Here is a 20,390-nt window from a genome sequence, read left to right as displayed (position 1 = left end):
AAAATACTAAGAATGATTTTCAAGTGCTTTAAAAATTCCAGCTGATTATAACTACATTTGAATTAATTAATTAATTTCTACTTTGCTTTGCACAGTATAAATACTGAGTTAAATACTGAGATGTATTCACAAGTTTTGTTAAATTTCCAGCTGATTACAACGACATCTGAATTAATTAATTTTCTACTTGTTTGTTTTGCACAGTATGAAATCATCTATAGAGCTCGATATGGTTTACTCTTCAGCCATGTTATTGTCATAGCATTCAGGTAAGGTATTTACTTTTGTTCATTTATATCAACACTAATCTTATTATCAATAATGACTAAAAATAGTGTTAATTTAGGATATTTAATAAAAAATTTACATTTTTTTCTTTCTTTTTTTCATTCAGACAAGCTGGGACCAGAACACGAGCATCTGATACTGAAGCAGAAGTCGAGGTTGTGTTTAACAACACCATAACACCTGCAGAAATCCCAGAGGCTAAAGATGTTGAACAAACGTTAGTCACAGCTGTGTCTAATCCCAACAACACTTTCACTCTCTGTTGATACAACATTTGTCGTAGCAACCCAAGTAAACAGTGAGTAAACAGAAGTCACACTTGTCACTCCTGAAAGATTGTTTTTGAAACAAGTCAATACAACTATTTATATTTAACATCAAATATTAACATCTGTGTGACCCCCACTTAATTTTTTAATGTGCTACTCATAAGAAAGGCTACCTTTGACGGGATTTACAATGTATATATACCGTACTTTCTGGACCATAAGCCGCTACTTTTTCCCTAGGTTTTGAGCCATGAGGCTTATACAAAGGTGCGGCTATTCTGTGGATTTTTCTTCCACCACTAGGGGGACTCTAACCAGAATTAGAATAAAAAACAAGATAGATGAAAAATCAATGCAAAGAAGAATACACTACTTTTTCTTTAGCAGATAGAACACGCACAACAAATTACCAACTGGTAATTATTTTCAAATCCTCGCCCCTTCATCATGGAAACCACACGAAGAAGTTCGTATGATGCAAGTTTTAAGTTGAAGGCCATCGATCTTGCTATCCAGGAGGGAAACCGCGCTGCTGCACGCAAGCTTAGCGTCAATGAGTCTATGGTGAGACGTTGGAGGCGGCAGCGGGAAGAGCTCATGCAATGCCAAAAGTCGAGAAAAGCTTTCAGAGGACATAAAAGCAGGTGGCCTGAACTTGAAAATGTCCTGGAGGAATGGGTGAAGACACTGAGAGCAGGTGGCCGAGGTGTATCCACTGTACAGATCCGACTGAAAGCCAAAACAATCGCCCGCGAAATGAATATTAAAGATTTCAAAGGTGGGCCGTCATGGTGTTTCAGATTTATGAAACGTAAAAACCTGTCCGTCAGGGCACGGACCACTCTCTGTCAGCAACTCCCCCCTGACTATCAGGAAAAAGTTGAAAACTTCCACAAATTCGTTGAAAAAAAGATACAAGAAAACTCCATCGGACCAGACGACATAATCAATATGGATGAAGTACCTTTAACATTTGATCTGCCTCTGACCAGGACCGTTAACAAGACAGGTGCATCATCCGTGTTGTTGAAAACAACAGGCCATGAGAGGACGCACTTCACCTGCGTTCTGGCATGCACGGCATCCGGACAAAAACTTCAACCAATGGTGATTTTTAAGCGCATAACTATGCCGAAAGAACAACTCCCGAAAGGCATAGTGGTCAAAGTTAACACCAAAGGGTGGATGATAGAAGGTCTAATGAAGGAATGGTTAACGGAGTGCTATGGGAAGCGCCCGGGAGGATTTTTTCACCGGAAAAAAGCACTGCTTGTTTTGGATAGCATGAGGGCCCACATCACAGATTCTGTGAAAGCAGCGATCAAGAAAACAAACTCCATTCCAGCTGTGATTCCTGGAGGTACAACAAAGTTTTTGCAGCCACTTGACATCAGTGTAAATCGGGCATTTAAAGCTGCACTACGGGTTGAGTGGGAGACTTGGATGACAAGCGGTGAAAAGTCATTCACAAAAACTGGCCGCATGCGAAAAGCATCCTTTTCTGATGTCTGTCAGTGGATCCTAACAGCGTGGAGTGCTGTGAAAGAATCCACCATCACCAATGGGTTCCGAAAGGCTGGACTGCTGCGCGAAGAGAGCGGCGCACCTTCAGAGCCAACTTCACCGGAGGATGACAGTGACACGGAGAGCGAGACTGATGGAGACAGATGTGATGAAGCGCTTCTGAGCCTGTTCAACTCCGACACTGAAGAAGACGACTTCATGGGTTTCAGCGAAGATGATTAAAGTGACATGTGGTTTCAAATACAGGAAAAATGGAGGTAAATAAATAGCGGTTATTTTCTCTTGGTTCTGTTACGTTTTAATCAGCAAAGTTGCTGCCGTGTTAAAAGGCATTGTTCGGAAAGAATCTGTTCAGGTACATACTTGTACATTTGCACTACAAGATTGTTCTGTACATGCAGTAAATATCTATTTTTTCATCATAGATATCTGCGGCTTATAGCTGGGTGCGGCTTGTATATCTTTTTTTTTTAAATTTTTTAAAAATAGAGCGGATGCGGCTTATATACAGGTGCGCTCTATTGTCCAGAAAGTACGGTATATAAAAAGCATTGTGTGTTTATGAAAATTACTTTGTTGTCAATTGCTTGCTCTTTGTTTTCTACACTTGTAACAACTACAACTGCTGAGCCAGTTATAACAAAGCAGTTGAAGTTCACATCAATTGGAGAGGCATTTACAGACAACTTGCTGAACTCATCATCTCCAGCGTTTACAGAAAGATCCTCCATGACAGTGACAACAGTAAGTTTTGATCTTCAAGTCAAGCAATGGTTAATTGCATGGATTCGTACTGACAGATCTTTGATTGTGTGTGTTTCTGTAGCTTGAACCTATCTATAAGACAACGTTTCCTTCATACCTCTCAATGATAGTGACTGGATTCCGGTAATTTATTTTTTGTTTGCAGATTCCATATAATATATAATACATAATAAATTAATGCAAGTAAAACGATGTTTGGTTTATTCATTCTGCAGAAACGGATCCATCATCACTGATATTGACATTCGGTTTGCATCTACAGCAGTGCCTAATAACACTGACATTGCAAATGTTTTGATTAATGCAGCTCCAAACATAACGGTCTTCAACATTACCAATGTTACTGTCAGTGACCCTGGTAAGTAATACTGAATATTATCATATTTTAAATTCACAATATGTCAGAACTGTGACATTTAAGTGACACCTGTTTCCTTTTCTTTACATTTACAGTGGTTTCAACTACAACTGTGAGCACTACAACATCAATGATTACAGATACAAATGCAACCACAGCAAATCTTACAAACACCACACGTGTAACAAACACAACTACAGTGTCTACAACAGCTTCAACTACACCTGTGAACACTACAACGTCAATGCTGACAGGAGCTACAAACGCAACCACAACAAATCTTACAAATACAAATACAGTGTCTACAACAGCTTCAACTACACCTGTGAAAACTACAACATCAATGCTGACTGCAGCTACAAACGCAACCACAACAAATCTTACAAATACAAATACAGTGTCTACAACAGCTTCAACTACACCTGTGAACACTACAACATCAATGCTGACTGCAGCTACAAACGCAGCCACAACAAATCTTACAAACACCACACCTGTAACAAATACAACTACAGGGCTTACAACAGCTTCAACTACACCTGTGAACACTACAACATCAATGCTGACGGCAGCTACAAACGCAACCACAACAAATCTTACAAACACCACACCAGTAACAAATACAACTACAGGGCTTACAACAGCTTCAACTACACCTGTGAACACTACAACATCAATGCTGACGGCAGCTACAAACGCAACCACAACAAATCTTACAAACACCACACCTGTAACAAATACAACTACAGTGTCTACAACAGCTTCAACTACACCTGTGAACGCTACAATACCAATGATCACTACCCCTACAAACGCAACCACAACAAATCTTACAAATACAACTACAAGGCCTACAACATCTTCAACTACACCTGTGAACACTACAACATCAATGCTGACAGCAGCTACAAACGCAACCACAACAAATCTTACAAACACCACACCTGTAACAAATACAACTACAGTGTCTACAACAGCTTCAACTACACCTGTGAACGCTACAACACCAATGATCACTACCCCTACAAACGCAAAGACAACAAATCTTACAAATACAACTACAGGGCTTACAACAGCTTCAACTACACCTGTGAACACTACAACATCAATGCTGACAGGAGCTACAAACGCAACCACAACAAATCTTACAAACACCACACCTGTAACAAATACAACTACAGTGTCTACAACAGCTTCAACTACACCTGTGAATACTACAACATCAATGCTGACGACAGCTACAAATGCAACCACAACAAATCTTACAAACACCACACCTGTAACAACTACAACTACAGGGCTTACAACAGCTTCAACTACACCTGTGAACACTACACCATCAATGCTGACAGGAGCTACAAACGCAACCACAACAAATCTTACAAACACCAACCCAACAAGTACAACAACAGCAACAACAGCAATGCCAACAACAACAACAACAAAGCCAACAACAATAACAACAACGCCAACAACAACAACGAAGTCAACAACAACAACAACAACGACAGCAACAATGGCAGTGGTCCGTGGACCAGTTTTTATTCTAGTAGCCGTTTTGGTTACACCCTTTGAAGATGCACTCACTAATACAACCAGTCCACAATTTAAGGCACTTGAGGCACAAGTGGTAGTAATGGTGAGTTAAATACTGAGATGTATTCACAAGTTTTGTTAAAACAACGACATCTGAATTAATTAATTTTCTACTTGTTTGTTTTGCACAGTATAAATTCATCTATAGAGCTCGATATGGTTTACTCTTCAGCCATGTTATTGTCATAGCATTTAGGTAAGATTTTCACTTTTGTTCATTCTTAACAACACTAATCTTATTATCGACAATGACTAAAAATAGTGTTCATTTAGGATATTAAATTTAAATTTTTTTTTTCTTCATTTAGACAAGCTGGGACCAGAACACGAGCATCTAATACTGAAGCAGAAGTGGAAGTTGTGTTTAACAACACGATAACACCTGCAGAAATCCCACAGGCTGCAGATGTTGCAAAAACCTTAGTAGAAGCTGTGTCTAAGCCCAACAACTTCACATTAACTATTAATGCCACATCTGTCGTAGCAACCCAAGTAAACAGTAAGTAAACAGAAGTCACACATGTCACTCCTGAAGGATTCATTTTGAACAAGGCAATACACAGATTCATTTCTCACATCATATACATAATTAATTCATCGCTCCCACCTATCTCCCCTAAACTGTCTTATGGAGATTAGATCATGGCTCTCATCCAATTTTCTCAAACTTAACAGTAATAAAACAGAAGTTTTCCTCGTTGGCATAACCTCTATCTTAATCAAATCTCACAGTCTCTCCAATAATATTGAAAATTCCCCAATCCTTCCTTCCCCGCAGGTAAAGAGTTTGGGTGTCATATTCGACAGTACTCTCTCATTTCAGTCTCACATTAATTACGTAACCCGGTCTGCATACTTTCACTTACGTAACATTAACCGACTTCATCCCTTCCTTACTCCCCATGCTGCTGCCATCCTTGTCCATAGTCTTATTACTTCCCGGATCGATTACTCTCAGATCTCTGTGATCTGCTTCATATCATCACTGTTTCCTGCTCTCTCAGATCTTCATCTGCCACTCCTCTTGTTGTTCCATCTGCTCGTCTTATCACTGTCACGAATCGCCGTGCGGCAGGCAGGAGTAGGACCCAAAATGCAGGACTCACAGGCACGAGGGAATGAACTCAAAACTCAGCTTTATTTGCTGGCAGAACAAATATACAAACTTAAACTAAACTGGGAAACCACAAACTAAGAACTCACAGAGAGACACAGGGAGATCCACACACGGCATGAGGGACGACGTCACGCTGAACAGAGGGAGACGCAGACAGAAATACACAGAGGGTTAACGAGGAAAGTGGGAACACACGGGGAACACAGGTGACACTGATAATCATAACGAGACAGGGCGGGGTGAACTGAACATGACATGTACGGGCGTGAGAGTCACAAAGTAAACAGGAAGTGCACAGAGGTTCAGACAGGAGGAGAGAGAGCACGGGGAAAACACAGACATAACGGGCTGGGGAAACATGAAACAACCACAAAGGGAGACGAGGGCTCATAAATACATAGAGGGCACACAGGGGGAAGAGTCATGAAGGGAAAACACTTAGGGAACAACACAACAGGGCAACTCAGAAAACATGGCCTAAGCAAGGAACAAAATACAAACATACAAGGAAACTAAGAACACTGGGCCAACATGGCCCAGGACCATGACAGTACCCCCCCCTCAAGGGCTGGCTCCAGACAGCCCAAACACAGAAAAACAAAACCAAACAGAAAACAACCCAGGGCGGGCGGCGGGGGCCCAGGACGGAGGGCTCGGAACAGAAAACAAAAGAAGAGCACAGCAAACACCGGAGCCCGAGAAAATAACCCAAACACAGAGCAGTTCAGGGGGCCGACCATGCGGAAGGCAACGGCGGAGACGTGGAAACAATTCAGGAGGCCGGCCGTGCGCAAGGCAACGGCGGCGACGTGGAAACAGTTCAGGAGGCCGGCCGTGCGCAAGGCAACGGCGGCGGCGAAGGAGGCGACGTGGAAACAGTTCAGGAGGCCGGCCGTGCGCAAGGCAACGGCGGCGGCGAAGGAGGCGGCGACGGAGCAGTTCAGGGGGCCGACCGCGCGGAAGGCGGCGGCGGCGGCGCCGAAGGAGACGACGGAGCAGTTCAGGGGGCCGACCGCGCGGAAGGCGGCGGCGGCCCTCCAGTCCCAGGCGTGCTGGCCATGGCCTGGTGGGCACAGGACCAGACGAGGACGAAGACTCGGAGGCAGGACCAGACGAGGACGAAGACTCGGAGGCAGGACCAGACGAGGACGAAGACTCGGAGGCCGGACCAGGCGGAGCTGCAGAGGCCGAGGCCGGACCAGGCGGAGCAGAAGCACAGGCAGAGGCCGGACCAGGCGGAGCAGAAGCACAGGCAGAGGCCGGACCAGGCGGAGCAGAAGCGCAGGCAGAGGCCGGACCAGGCGGAGCAGAAGCGCAGGCAGAGGCCGGACCAGGCGGAGCGGAAGCGCAGGCAGAGGCCGGCCCAGGCGTAGCGGAAGCGCAGGCAGAGGCCGGCCCAGGCGTAGCGGAAGCGCAGGCAGAGGCCGGCCCAGGCGTAGCGGAAGCACAGACGGATGCAGCCGGACCAGGCGATGACGAAGCGGTCGCAGATGGCGGCTGGACAGGCTCCTCGGGCCCTCCAGCTGATGCGGCGTGAGGCTGAACGGGCCCCTCGGACCCTCCAGCGGAGACAGGAGGCTGAACGGGCCCCTCGGACCCTCCAGCGGAGACAGGAGGCTGAACGGGCCCCTGGGGCCCTCCAGCGGAGACAGGAGGCTGAACGGGCCCCTCGGACCCTCCAGCGGAGACAGGAGGCTGAACGGGCCCCTCGGACCCTCCAGCGGAGACGAGGAGTGGCTGGAGAGGTTCTCCTGAACCCACAGTGGAGACGGATGCAGAGCCAGCAGGTGCGGAGACTTCTGGCTGAGGGGACCCTAACTGTGGCTGCACAGGGCAAGCAGTCTTATGTTTAGCAGGCAAGGGCAAAGCAGAGTTTACACAGGCAGCGTCTGAGTTAGCTCTTTCGAGTTGTGGCACAGAAAAAACCACAGCCTGAGAAAGTGACGAAGCAACATTGGGAGTCACAGGTACAGGAGCTGGTGTAATGATTAAACTGTTCATAGCAGAGGAATGGATAATGGTCTCTGTGTCGCCTGGCTCAGGCAGAACACTAGGAGTGGATGTTACATTGGCTTGCTCAGCAACACAGGTCTCGTTCTCAGTAACTATTTGAGAAGCCGAGAGAGCAATGGCTGGTTGAGGAGTTGGCTGGGGAACGTCAGAAATGTCTAAAGACAAAACAGGCTGGAACATGAAACAGTCACTAGAAGGGGCATCAGCAATGGAACACACAGTTTCAGGGGGTTTGTGCTCCTCAGCATGCACTGTTACATCCTGAGCTGATGATGGGGGTGTGTGGCTGAGCTCAGACTGAGAAACCTCAGAACGTACAGGCTGAGTAAAATGGTTCTGCGGTGCTGCAATGCTAGTAGCAGTATGTCGGTGAGTCTGGTGTAGAATAACAGTCTTTGGTTCCGCTAACTCTACGGGTGAAACGTTCATACTGGCTAACTCAGAGGAAATGCTGCGAGCGTTACAAGAACCTGATTGCTCTGGAACACAAAGATCGCTAGGTAGGGCGGTCGGTGAATAATTTGGCACCAAGGTGTCACTCGGAATAACGTCTTTAGAGTCCAAACACACAGTGGCGGAGTTATCCAAGTCAGGTAACACAATGGCAGGCAAAACAGAGTTACTCACAGTGGTGGAACAGTCATGGGGTCCGGGACCAGACAACTTGGGCTGAGTGTGTGACTCACAGTCACTCTCTCCTACAGGTGCAGCCAGCTCAGCTGTACTGCGGTGCTGAACTACTACAGGGGACTGCACTGAAGTCTGCACAGGGGGCTGCACTGAAGTCTGCACAGGGGGCTGCACTGAAGTCTGCACAGGGGACTGCACTGAAGTCTGCACAGGGGACTGCACTGAAGTCTGCACAGGGGACTGCACTGATGGTTGTAGCAATGGTTGTGGTGAGAGTGGAGTAGGTGACTGCACAGGAGAATGAACTAGAGGTGACTGCACAGAACACCAAGCTAATGGTTCTGTTGCAAACGTAGCTGCTGATGATGGAGCAAACGGCTGTGCTACAGGGAGCTGAGACACAGGAAACTGAGCTAGTGGTGGTGGTGGTGAAAGAGGAGACTGGGCTGACCGGACGGGAGGAGAGTGGGATATGGGCGACAGAGTGGCACACTGAACTGAGGGCGACGGAGCTACAGGGGACTGGAGGACTGGAGACTGGACTGCAAACTGAACAGTAGGAGAGTTAACTGACTGGGCTGGCGAAGCTAATGGCTGAGCAGGGGTTGGTGAGGCTAATGGCTGAGCTGAGGGTAGCTGCGAGGGAGCTAACTGAGCTGTGAAGGGCTGCGAGGGAGCTGACTGAGCTGTGAAGGGCTGCGAGGGAGCCGACTGAGCTGTGAGTAGCTGCGAGGGAGCCGACTGAGCTTCTGGTAGCACAGCAGGTGAATTAGAAGGCCGAATGTCCGGCTGTGGGGTGGCGCGTCGGCGGCGTGAATGCCGTTTCTTCCCCGCAGATAGCTCCAAAGGGCCGGGCAAAACCTCATCCGGCCGGTGAAACTGACGCGGCTGCTCCAGGGTGGCTGTTGTCTGTTGCTGCTGGGCCAAGTCTGATATTTCCCGAGTTCGCGCCGCCTCCCGGGCTTCATTCAAATTGGCCAATAAGTCCAAACATCCTCTGACCTGGCGGAGATGAGAATTTCCTTTGAGGATTGCTTCGATAGCATTTATCCCCACAATCTTTGCCCTTGTGTTGGAAGTGTGGGTTATCCACTCGACTAGGCGTTGGACACGTATCAGATCGCTCTCCCCGGGTAAGTCTGCTGGGTCCATGTTGTGGTGACGTCGTACTGTCACGAATCGCCGTGCGGCAGGCAGGAGTAGGACCCAAAATGCAGGACTCACAGGCACGAGGGAATGAACTCAAAACTCAGCTTTATTTGCTGGCAGAACAAATATACAAACTTAAACTAAACTGGGAAACCACAAACTAAGAACTCACAGAGAGACACAGGGAGATCCACACACGGCATGAGGGACGACGTCACGCTGAACAGAGGGAGACGCAGACAGAAATACACAGAGGGTTAACGAGGAAAGTGGGAACACACGGGGAACACAGGTGACACTGATAATCATAACGAGACAGGGCGGGGTGAACTGAACATGACATGTACGGGCGTGAGAGTCACAAAGTAAACAGGAAGTGCACAGAGGTTCAGACAGGAGGAGAGAGAGCACGGGGAAAACACAGACATAACGGGCTGGGGAAACATGAAACAACCACAAAGGGAGACGAGGGCTCATAAATACATAGAGGGCACACAGGGGGAAGAGTCATGAAGGGAAAACACTTAGGGAACAACACAACAGGGCAACTCAGAAAACATGGCCTAAGCAAGGAACAAAATACAAACATACAAGGAAACTAAGAACACTGGGCCAACATGGCCCAGGACCATGACAATCACTATGGGGAACAGAGCTTTCAGTCACTCTGGTCTTTGGCTCTGGAACTCACTTCCTTCAGTCTTAAGAAATATAGATTACCTTCTCTTATTTAAGTCACAGTTGAAAACCCACATGTTTAAACCGGCTTACTCGCTTTAATACATATCTTAATTGCTGTCAAATCTTGTTTTTTCTTTTTATTTGTTGTTTTTTGTATTTTAATTTATTTTAATCTATTTTAATCTACTGTTTTATTGATATATTTTTCTCTTTGTAAGGTGACCTTGGGTTTTAGAAAGGTGCCCTCATATAAAATATATTGTTATTATTATTATTATTATACATAATAATAATAATAACAATATATTTTCTATATTATTATTATTATTATTAATATACAGTCAGCACAGTGGCACGGTGGTTAGCACTGTTGCCGCACAGCAAGAAGGTCCTGAGTTCAATTCCAAAATCAGGCCGGGGTCTTTCTGTGTGGAGTTTGCATGTTCTCCCCGTGTTTGTGTGGGTTCCCTCCGGGTACTCCGGCTTCCTCCCACGGTCCAAATACATGCAGCTTGTGGGGATAGGTTAACTGGAAAATCCAAATTTTCACTAGGTGTGAATGTGAGTGCGAATGGTTGTCTGTCTCTGTGTGTTGGCCCTGCGACAGACTGGCGACCTGTCCAGGGTGTACCCCGCCTCTCGCCCTATGACAGCTGGGATAGGCTCCAGTGCCCCCCGCGACCCTAAAAAGGAGAAGTGGATGGATGGATGGATGGATAGATTATTATACAGTTTTGTTTGTGACATAAAAACCCATGTAGTTATTTATATAATAATTTTCTCAAAAAACTCAAAGATAACAATTTCATGCGATACACTTTAAATGAGATTTAATATGTATAAAAAACAACAGACCGTTCAGTCAGTGATTTAGGTAAACAATATTTGATAAGATCATATTTAAAACTCATGATGTCTCAGAACTGTTTGTTAAAGCAACACCTTGTTTCCTTTATTGGCATTTACAACAGCTTCAACTACAACTACAGTGAGCACCACAACATCAGTGACTACACCTACAAATGCAACCACAACAAATCTTACAATCACCACATCTGTAACAAATACAACTACAGCTTCAACTACAACTGTGAACCCTACAACCACTACAACTGTAACAACTGCTGAGCCAGTCAAAATACTGGCGGTGAAATTCAGATCTGTTAAAGGGATATTTACGACTGACTTGCTGACTTCATCATCCACAGCATTTAAACAACGAGCTACACTGATAAGGACAGCAGTAAGTTTGTTTTCTTCAAGTTGAACAATGCCTGTATTCTAATTAATTGCATAATTTTTAGATAAAGTCACATAACAGTATTTCTGTGGCATACCTTAAAAAAGCAAACAAATGATATGCTAGTCCTTTTTCTATCCCTACGTCCAGGTTAGGGGTGGGTTTTTATAATCGATTTATCGATTAAAATCGATTCTGGCTTGGATAACGTAAAATCGATTCATTAAAATTCTGAATTGATTTTTTAATATAAATTTATTTTGCCCGAAATGCCAGAATCTCAGGTGAAATCTCACAAAATTTCAACAACCACCAAACAGCTAAGACAGTAAATGAGAGCAGGAACACGGATTCTGCACAAAGACTTAAACACACAGCGCGACCCGCGGATCAGAATCAGTTAGATGTCGCCTTTCTCACGGTCGGGGCTGAAAGCTTGCTGATTCTGATCTGTCGGCGCTGATTCTAAAGCTGTTAGTTTGACCGAACCAGCAGCAAAAGAAGATCCATCATCATCATCATGAATTCACTCTTACTTTTACTATTTTGCTTCGACCACGATGCACAGCATGTGTTGATTAATGGTTTTCTTTCATTTCTGATGTACTGCAGAATATTTTTATAAAATCCCAGGCCAGGAAAACCACCTTCATGTTTTTCTGTGTTTTATCTTCAGCTACTTTGACACAAAGGCATCTACTGTGATGCTCACACCTTTGATAAAGTCTTGCGTGTGTCAGCTTCCTTTTTATAGATACAAAAATATGTAAATGTACTGATCTGAATTATAATATTTCTGTCAAAATTTCCCAGATTCAAATTGAATAGAATTGAATTAAATCGAATTGTGGATCGAATCGATTCGGGACCTTGTGAATCGGAATTGAATCAATTCTAGAAATCAGTGACGATACCCAGCCCTAGTTCAGGTCTCCTTTCTAAAGTCAACAATTTTTCCGTTGTTACTAATATTATACAGACTGAGCTAAAAAAAAAAATCATATACATTATATCCAATAAACAATGTGGAAAAATATTTGCACCATATAACTGAGCTAAAACTCCACAGTAAATACTGCTGGGGTTTCTATTTTTACCAACTGAATGCCATGATTTCTAAGAGATCAAAGAAAAAAGATAAAGCATAAATGTGACCTGTGACATATTCATTATGTGCTAACCATTCAAAAAATGGGCAGCTGGATGAACAGAAAGAAAATATGAAATATTAATTGCACTATGATATTACATAGTGCAAATAACATATCACAAATGACATGGAAGTGAAGGAGCACAAGCCCAAAAAGCAATGCATACATACTTACAGTGTGTTTATTTATATTTCTGCAGCTTGAACCTTTCTACCAGGAAAGATTTCCTTCATTCCGCTTCATCACTGTGACTGCATTCAGGTATATTGTTTATGGTATACGATTTCACAAATATTTAAACTAAATAAAGTTAAAAAAAAGTTTGGGGTTATTTCTTTTGCAGTAATGGGTCCATTGTCAATGACATGGACATTGGATTTGCATTGTCACTGGTCCCTAATGCAAATGAGATTGCGCAAGTTTTGATTGATGCAGCCAAGATAACACCCTTCGACATTGAAACCAGTTCTATATTTGTGAACGGCACACGTAAGATATATTTAATACAATCATGTCAAACATGTTTCTATATTTTAGAACAGTTTCTGAAAGCAATGCATTTTTTTTCTCTTCTTGTCAACATTTACAAAAGTGTCACATGGAGTGAGCCACAAGATCAGTCTCCTCACTGCCTCCTGTATGGTGCTGCTGTCATGGCTTCTGTCAGGCCAGCAATAACATCTGCGCTGATGCTTTTGTGAAATAACTTGAGGAAATGTCTCCTGTGACTGGGTATGAAAAATGATTTTTACAACAGAAAATCCACGAGGAACTTCTGATGAAGAGCACTCATAGTATGATTTAGAAGTAACTAAAGCTAAAATGAACCTTTATGTAATCAATCAGTATAGATTTGAACATAATTTCTGACGAAGGTCATTGGGTGTCAATTTATAATGTAAGAGATAAAGTCATAATATAAGTTAGACATATCAGTGAGACAAAGTTTTTTTTTTTATCCATAAAGCATCTCCTCAGCTTAAGAATCTGACTGTGAAAGAAAAGAAGTGATACTCAACATAGCATCACCTCACCTGGCATACTGGAAATATAAGATGTGTGAAAATATCCTGTATGATTACCAGTCACTTTTACCAGTCAATATTTAAATATATTTGTTGTATGTATCTTATTCTTGTATTGTATGTATTATGTTTGTGTTGTATTGGATAATTCAGATAAAAATCTAAGTCTAAGTGATTCTGATATTTAAAATGATTTAAAATACTATTGTTATTAAAAATAACATTAATATCACCTTTTTCCTTCTGAAGCAAGTTCTTTTGAAGTCTATCATGATAAACTGAGGAAGCTTCAATTAAAGACTCTTAATTTTTAAACACACTTTAATCCGCTATTCTCTCTCTCTCTCTCTCTCTCTCTCTCTCTCTCTCTCTCTCTCTCTTTTAAATCAGGAAAAACAAATAGGAAATACTATCATGGGACTTTTAGGTTCCCATCAAAGATTTTTGATACACATATAATTAAATCAAATTCTTAGTTTTACATGTTACTTACATCTTACTTTTTAACCAACATCATTTCTTTTCAGCATTGTCAGTATTTCAGTGAGGGGGTGTGATGTAGCATAACTTAAGCAGCAAGGAAGGTGATAAGTAAATAGAATTAGCAGACAATTGAAGTTCTTTTTAAGCATACTTTATTGCTGGCATCTCCCTTTTACCATAAAACAATCACTCAGGCATGCAAAAATCCCACTGGCTTTATACAAGACTTTGCCCACACCTGACCTCGTTAGTCCCTACCATTGAAACAAAATAGGTCAAACCAAATAATAAAATTCTAAACAAAGAACAGGAATAAAGTCATGCATGAAACTGACAAACTCATTTACTCAACTAAATAGTTTGTAAAGTAAAACACTGCATGCAATATAACTCAAAAGGCTACTTTAAAGAAAACAAACAATACTATACAAAATGAAAAACCCTCCATTTGGTTGCACCCAGTGATGCAATCATTGACCTCATGACCCTATATAAACAGGAAGTAGTGGGCGGCCCTTCCCATACACCTGTCTCACATATAGGACCTGAATGCACAACATGGACACTATGGTAAGTATAACCAAAGCAACATAAAGAAACATAATTTACCAGACATGTGCCTGTAAACAGAAGAAAATTCAGATGATCTGATGGTTAGTAGTGTTTGCTTTAAAACACATGCATGGATGTAAAGGATGTAACTACTGCTACCACAAACAAAACCCGGGATATTGTGTGTTAAGAGAAGTTACACCAGCAATGTCTAAATTAAAGCATTATGGCTGACTGTAAAATAACAGAACACAAAATAACAATATACGCAAGTGACAAATGGCAAATGAATTCTGTCCTAGCCACTTTGTCACAGGGGGCCTGTTTGTTGCGTAACTGGTGTAATTAAATAATAACTCATTGGTAATGGCATATTTATTTACAATTGTATATGACTAATGTTGTGTGTAGAAGTCAGTCAGTGACCTGGTGACATGGCTATGTTGTACACCTCCTGGGACTACCAAGAAGAGATATCCCAACTTACTTTGTAGGACTGTAATATCAACATTAAAATAAATAAATAAATAAATAATATTGATAATAAATAAAATGTCATAAATAATAGGAAAAAAGAAAAAATTAAGGATGAATAAAGAATACACAAAAATAAAAACTGAAAAAATTAGTAATACCATTTCAGCAACCTTCTATGCCACTTTAAATACACATGTCTACATACAGACATATAAATAAACCAACACATGCATTTCTTATATAGAATAGAATAATCCTTTAATTGTCCCACAAGGGGAAATTTGGTTGTAACAGCAGCCAGAAAGACACATATATAACAAACAGGACACAGGACACAGAACAGAAACATACACAATTTTTCTTACATATTTACATTAAGGACAGTGGTTACTATATACAGAGAGTACTGTACAGTTATTAAATAAAAATAACTTCAGATAAGAGGCAAACCAGGTTGTAGTGCGAATCAGTTGATTAAATTATTGCAGTTACAGCGCAGATGCAAACATCTATGATTGTTGGGAGCAGTTTTGATTGTACAGTCTGACAGCTGCAGGGAGGAAGAACCTACAGAAACGCTCCTTCATGCATCTAGGATGTAGCAGTCTGTCACTGAAGGAGCTCTGCAGTTCAGCAACATTTACATGCATGGGGTGGGAGACTCTGTCCATCAGAGATGTTATTTTGGCCAGAGTCCTTCTGTCTCCCACCACCTGCACTGGGTCCAGGGTGCATCCCAGAACAGAGCTGGCCTTCCTGATGAGTTTATCCAACCTCTTCCTCTCAGCTGCCGATAAACTGCTGCTCCAACATACAACACTGTAAAAAATGACGGATGCCACCACAGAGTCATAGAAGGTCTTTAAAAGCGCTCCCTGTACTCCAAATGACCTCAGCCGCCTCAGCAGGTAGAGTCTGCTCTGATCCTTCCTGTAAAGAGCATCAGTGTTGTGGCTCCAGTTCAGTTTATTATTCAGATGAACACCCAGGTACCTATAAGAGTCCACTATCTCAATGTCCACTCCCTGGATGTTCACCGGTGTCAGTGTGGTGGGTCTGCGTCTCCGGAAGTCCACCACCAACTCCTTGGCTTTCCCGGCGTTGATCAGCAGGTGGTTCTGCTGACATCAGTCAACAAAGTCCAGAGTCCACTGTCTGTACTCTGAGTCGTCCTCACCTGTGATGAGGCTGACTATGGCAGAGTCGTCAGAGAACTTCTGTAGGTGGCAGCGTGGGGAGTTGATGGAGAAGTCTGCAGTGTAGAGGGTGAAGAGGAACGGTGCCAGCACAGTTCCCTGTGGGGCCCCCGTACTGCAGACCAGCATATCAGAGACACAGCCCTGTGACCTCACATATTCTGGGCGTTCTGTGAGGTAGTCCAGTATCCACTGGGACATGTGGTGGTCCACTCCCGATAGCTCCAGCTTATCTCTCAGAAGTCATGGCTGGATGGTGTTAAAAGCACTGGAGAAATCAAAGAACATGATCCTCAAAGTGCTTCCAGGCTTCTCCAGGTAAGTCAGAGCTCGGTGCAGGAGGTAGATGATGGCGTCCTCCACCCCAATGCCAGGCTAGTAAGCAAACTGCAGCGGATCCAATGAAGACCTCACCAGGGGGCGCAGATGGTTTAGAACCAACCTCTCGAGGGTCTTCATCAGATGTGATGTCAGGGCTACTGGCCTGTAGCTGCTGAGGTCCTTGGCATGGGAGGTCTTTGGTACCGGTACCACACAGGATGTCTTCCACAGCTGTGGTACTTTCCCCAGTGACAGGCTCAGGTTGAACAGATATCCTATGACGCCACACAGTTCATCTACACAGCATCTCAGGAGCCTGGAGCTGATGCCATCTGGACCTGCAGCCTTGTGCACCTTGATCTTGCGAAGCTCATTCCTCACTTGAAGTGCTGAGATAGAAAGAGTGGATTTTGGGGGAGGGGGGTGTATGTTGGAGTCCACAGAAGCCGGGGGTGGGTGTAATGACTGGGAGGTGGGAGGTGTGAAACTGAGAGGTGTGAAGTCCTGAGATGAAGGACAGGCAGTCCCTGAAGATGAAGGAAATTGCAGGAGGGGGGACGATGCTGTGGGAGGGGTCGGTGTTTGATCAAACCTATTAAAATATTTATTTAGGCCATTCACCCACCCCAAGTCTCCTGCAGCCTGGGGGATTTGTTTTTGTCCTGAGATTTTCTTAAGGCTGTTCCAAACCCCTCTGATGTTGTCCTGTTGCAGCTGCTCTTCCATCTTCCTCCTGTAGTTTTCCTTCCCTTGCCTTATCTTCCATTTCAGCTTCTTCTGGACAACTCTCAGCTCCTGTTTGTCTCCAGATCTAAAGGCTCTCTTCTTCTCCTTGAGGAGAGCCTTAATTTCAGGATTTATCCATGGCTTGTTGTTAGAAAAACACCATACCTTTATGCTGGGTATGGTGCTGTCCACACACAAGTTCATGTAATCCGTAATGCAGTCTGTGATGCTGTTGAGGTCATCCTCCAGGGGGCTGCAGAGGTTCTCCCACACAGTAGAATGGAAAAAGTCCCTCAGGGCCTCTTCAGTCTCTGCCGACCATTTCCTTACTGTGCGTTTCACAACTGGTTCTCTGTGCATTAGAGCAGCGGTCCCCAACCCCCGGGCCTCAGACCGGTACCGGTCCATGAGTCGTTTGGTACCGGGCCGGGAGATTTGAGGCTCAGGTGTGAAATGTATAGTTTTCAGCGTTATTCTGTTATCCTTTTTATCGTTAACTCGGTTTTCCTTGGTCTTTTCACGTGTGTTATGAATAAATTTTCTTTTTTTCGGTACCGGTACTAGTTTTATTTTGTTGTATTTATCCGCGACACCTTAAAGGCCGGTCCATGAAAATATTGTCGGGCATAAACCGGTCCGTGGCGCAAAAAAGGTGTCAGCCGGTGATCAGCTGTGATCAGCTGATCACGGGGCCGGGGTTAAAAGAGAGACGCCACCCACCTGTTCGCCGCTCAGACATCATTCTCTTCGTGTCAGGAGCTCCGAAACTCTGCCGACGTCAGTCTCCGCCTGATTCAGCAACCGTGAGTGTTTTTCCCTTCAATCCTTTTTCTCTTCCCGGCTCCGCTCGCTCTCTGTCTGTAACGACAGTTCCGAAGCCACGCTACGTGCACTGATCGTTACTAGAATAACTGCGTGTCTGCTCCAAACCCACCGCTAGCCGTAGCCGCGCTTGGGTCTAGTCAGCACGCTACACCGGCACGCCGCGCTACTGTGCGTAGCTCGCCCGCCGTGACAGGATGTCTGAGCCCGCTATAGACCCAGCGGAATTTGAACGGCTGAAAGCCGAAGTTCTATATCTTCGCGGTGTGGTAGATCGGATGTGCACAAAAGTGGAGTCCCTCACCGAAACTGTCCTCCAACTTTCCACTTCCGTCACCTCGCTGCAACGTCAGCCAGCGCCGGTGAGCGCGGAACCCCGGATCGGACTACCAGACAAGTGGAACGGAGTTGATGGTCGGCCTGATGGTTTGCTTGCCACTTTAGACATGCTGTTCGAGTGTCAGCCCACTAAATACGCCACCGCTCGTGCAAAGGTTGCCCTTTCTCTTGTCTGGCCAGGCTCAGGAATGGGCCGCGGCTCTCTACTACAATAAATCGGCAGCTTGCAATGACTATGCCCTGTTTGTGGAGGAATTAAAGAAGACGTTTGTTCCCCCGAGCAGCGAAGTGGAAGTGGAGTCACAGCTGCTTCATCTACGCCAGGGCAGCCGACCCGTCTGTCACTTTGCCTCTCAATTCCGCACCCTGGCCGCTAAGCTACAGTGGGGAGACGCTTCTCTGCGCTCTATTTTTCTGGAGGGACTGGCTGACTACATCCGAGACGAGATGACCGGCCGTGAGGCCCCTAAAACCCTGGATGAGGCCGTGGACCTCGCGCTGAAGATTGACCAACGTGTGATGCCTCGCCATACCCCTCGGGCCTCCAAACCCTTCCAGCCTCAGAGGACCACGTCTTCGCGACCTCCTCCCCCCTCTGATGGAGCCACAGCTAGCCCAAGCAGCACATCCAGCGAGGAGCCCATGCAGCTGGGTGGACTCCCCAAAGAGGAGAAAGAGAGACGCTGGCGTGAGGGCCTCTGCGCCTACTGTGGATCAGCTCGACACCGTCGTCCCCAGTGCCCGCTACGGCCGGGAAACGATGACGCCAGGTAGACTGGCCCTTCCCACTCCTCTGACCCCTCTCGTTTTTTGTTACCGGTAACTTTTCACCTGAAACACCAACGGCTCTCATCTGAAGCCCTCCTGGACACCGGAGCCGCTGAGAACTTCATCGATCAGAAACTGGCCTCTCGGCTTCGCATTCCGTTGACTTCCGTCGACCGATTCCTCCCGGTGACCTCAGTAGACGGGCGACCACTCCAACCCTACCCGATCCAGTTCCAGACCCAGCCAGTCCGCATGTCTGTCGGGGATCATCAGGAGGAGATCCGGTTTTTAGTAGTCTCGGCCACTTCCTCTCCTCTCATCCTCGGCTACCCCTGGTTCCGTCAACATGACCCCCACGTCTCCTGGTCTTCCTGCCGGATCCTGGACTGGGGTCCCCAGTGTTCACGCCGCTGCCTTCTCTTCCGGACTGGAAAGGACTCAAAGTCAGAAGAGGCGTCACCCCCGGAGCCCATTGATCTGGATAAGATCCCTCCGGCTTACCACGACCTATCTGAGGTCTTCAGTAAGAGGCGAGCCTCTGCTCTCCCTCCTCATCGCTCCTACGACATGGCCATCGAGCTCCTCCCGGGAGCGGTCCCTCCTCGTGGTCGCCTGTTCTCGCTGTCACCCGCAGAGAACAAAGCCATGGAGGAGTACGTCGCTGAGGCTCTCCAACAGGGCTTCATTCGCCCTTCTACCTCCCCTGCAGCTGCGGGATTCTTCTTTGTCAAGAAGAAAGACGGCGGGCTTCGCCCCTGTATAGACTACCGGGGCTTGAATAAAATCACTGTTAAGAACCGCCATCCTCTTCCTCTGCTATCCACCGCACTCGATTCCCTCTCCCAGGCCTGCATCTTCACCAAACTAGACCTACGCAGCACCTACAATTTGGTGCGGATT

At 45.2% G+C, this 20,390-nt stretch overlaps 1 protein-coding gene across 1 annotated transcript; it reads left to right on the top strand.

Moving 5' to 3' along the window:
* The first annotated feature begins 4,312 nt into the window (after positions 1-4,312).
* LOC146636621 (uncharacterized) lies at positions 4,313-13,459 on the top strand. The gene is made up of 7 exons (XM_085349608.1): positions 4,313-4,843; positions 4,932-4,996; positions 5,109-5,299; positions 11,362-11,633; positions 12,981-13,042; positions 13,125-13,270; positions 13,374-13,459. Exons 1-7 carry the CDS (start codon positions 4,313-4,315, stop codon positions 13,457-13,459), a joined length of 1,353 nt encoding a protein of 450 aa, XP_085205734.1.
* The last annotated feature ends 6,931 nt before the right edge of the window (positions 13,460-20,390 follow it).

Source organism: Diplotaxodon limnothrissa, linkage group LG3, assembly GCF_057381915.1.
Source record: "Diplotaxodon limnothrissa isolate DT_005_m linkage group LG3, D_limnothrissa_male_GT1.1, whole genome shotgun sequence".
NCBI lineage: Eukaryota > Metazoa > Chordata > Actinopteri > Cichliformes > Cichlidae > Diplotaxodon > Diplotaxodon limnothrissa.
Note: the sequence above shows the minus strand (reverse complement) of the source record. Positions and strands in the feature narration are given on the sequence as shown.

Excerpts from the sequence above, each read along its gene's own strand:
- LOC146636621 (XM_085349608.1), top strand. The coding sequence starts at position 4,313 with ATGCTGACAGGAGCTACAAACGCAACCACAACAAATCTTACAAACACC. Across the intron at positions 11,634-12,980 it reads CTACACTGATAAGGACAGCA|CTTGAACCTTTCTACCAGGA; the intron begins GTAAGTTTGTTT and ends ATATTTCTGCAG. Across the intron at positions 13,043-13,124 it reads ATCACTGTGACTGCATTCAG|TAATGGGTCCATTGTCAATG; the intron begins GTATATTGTTTA and ends TTTCTTTTGCAG.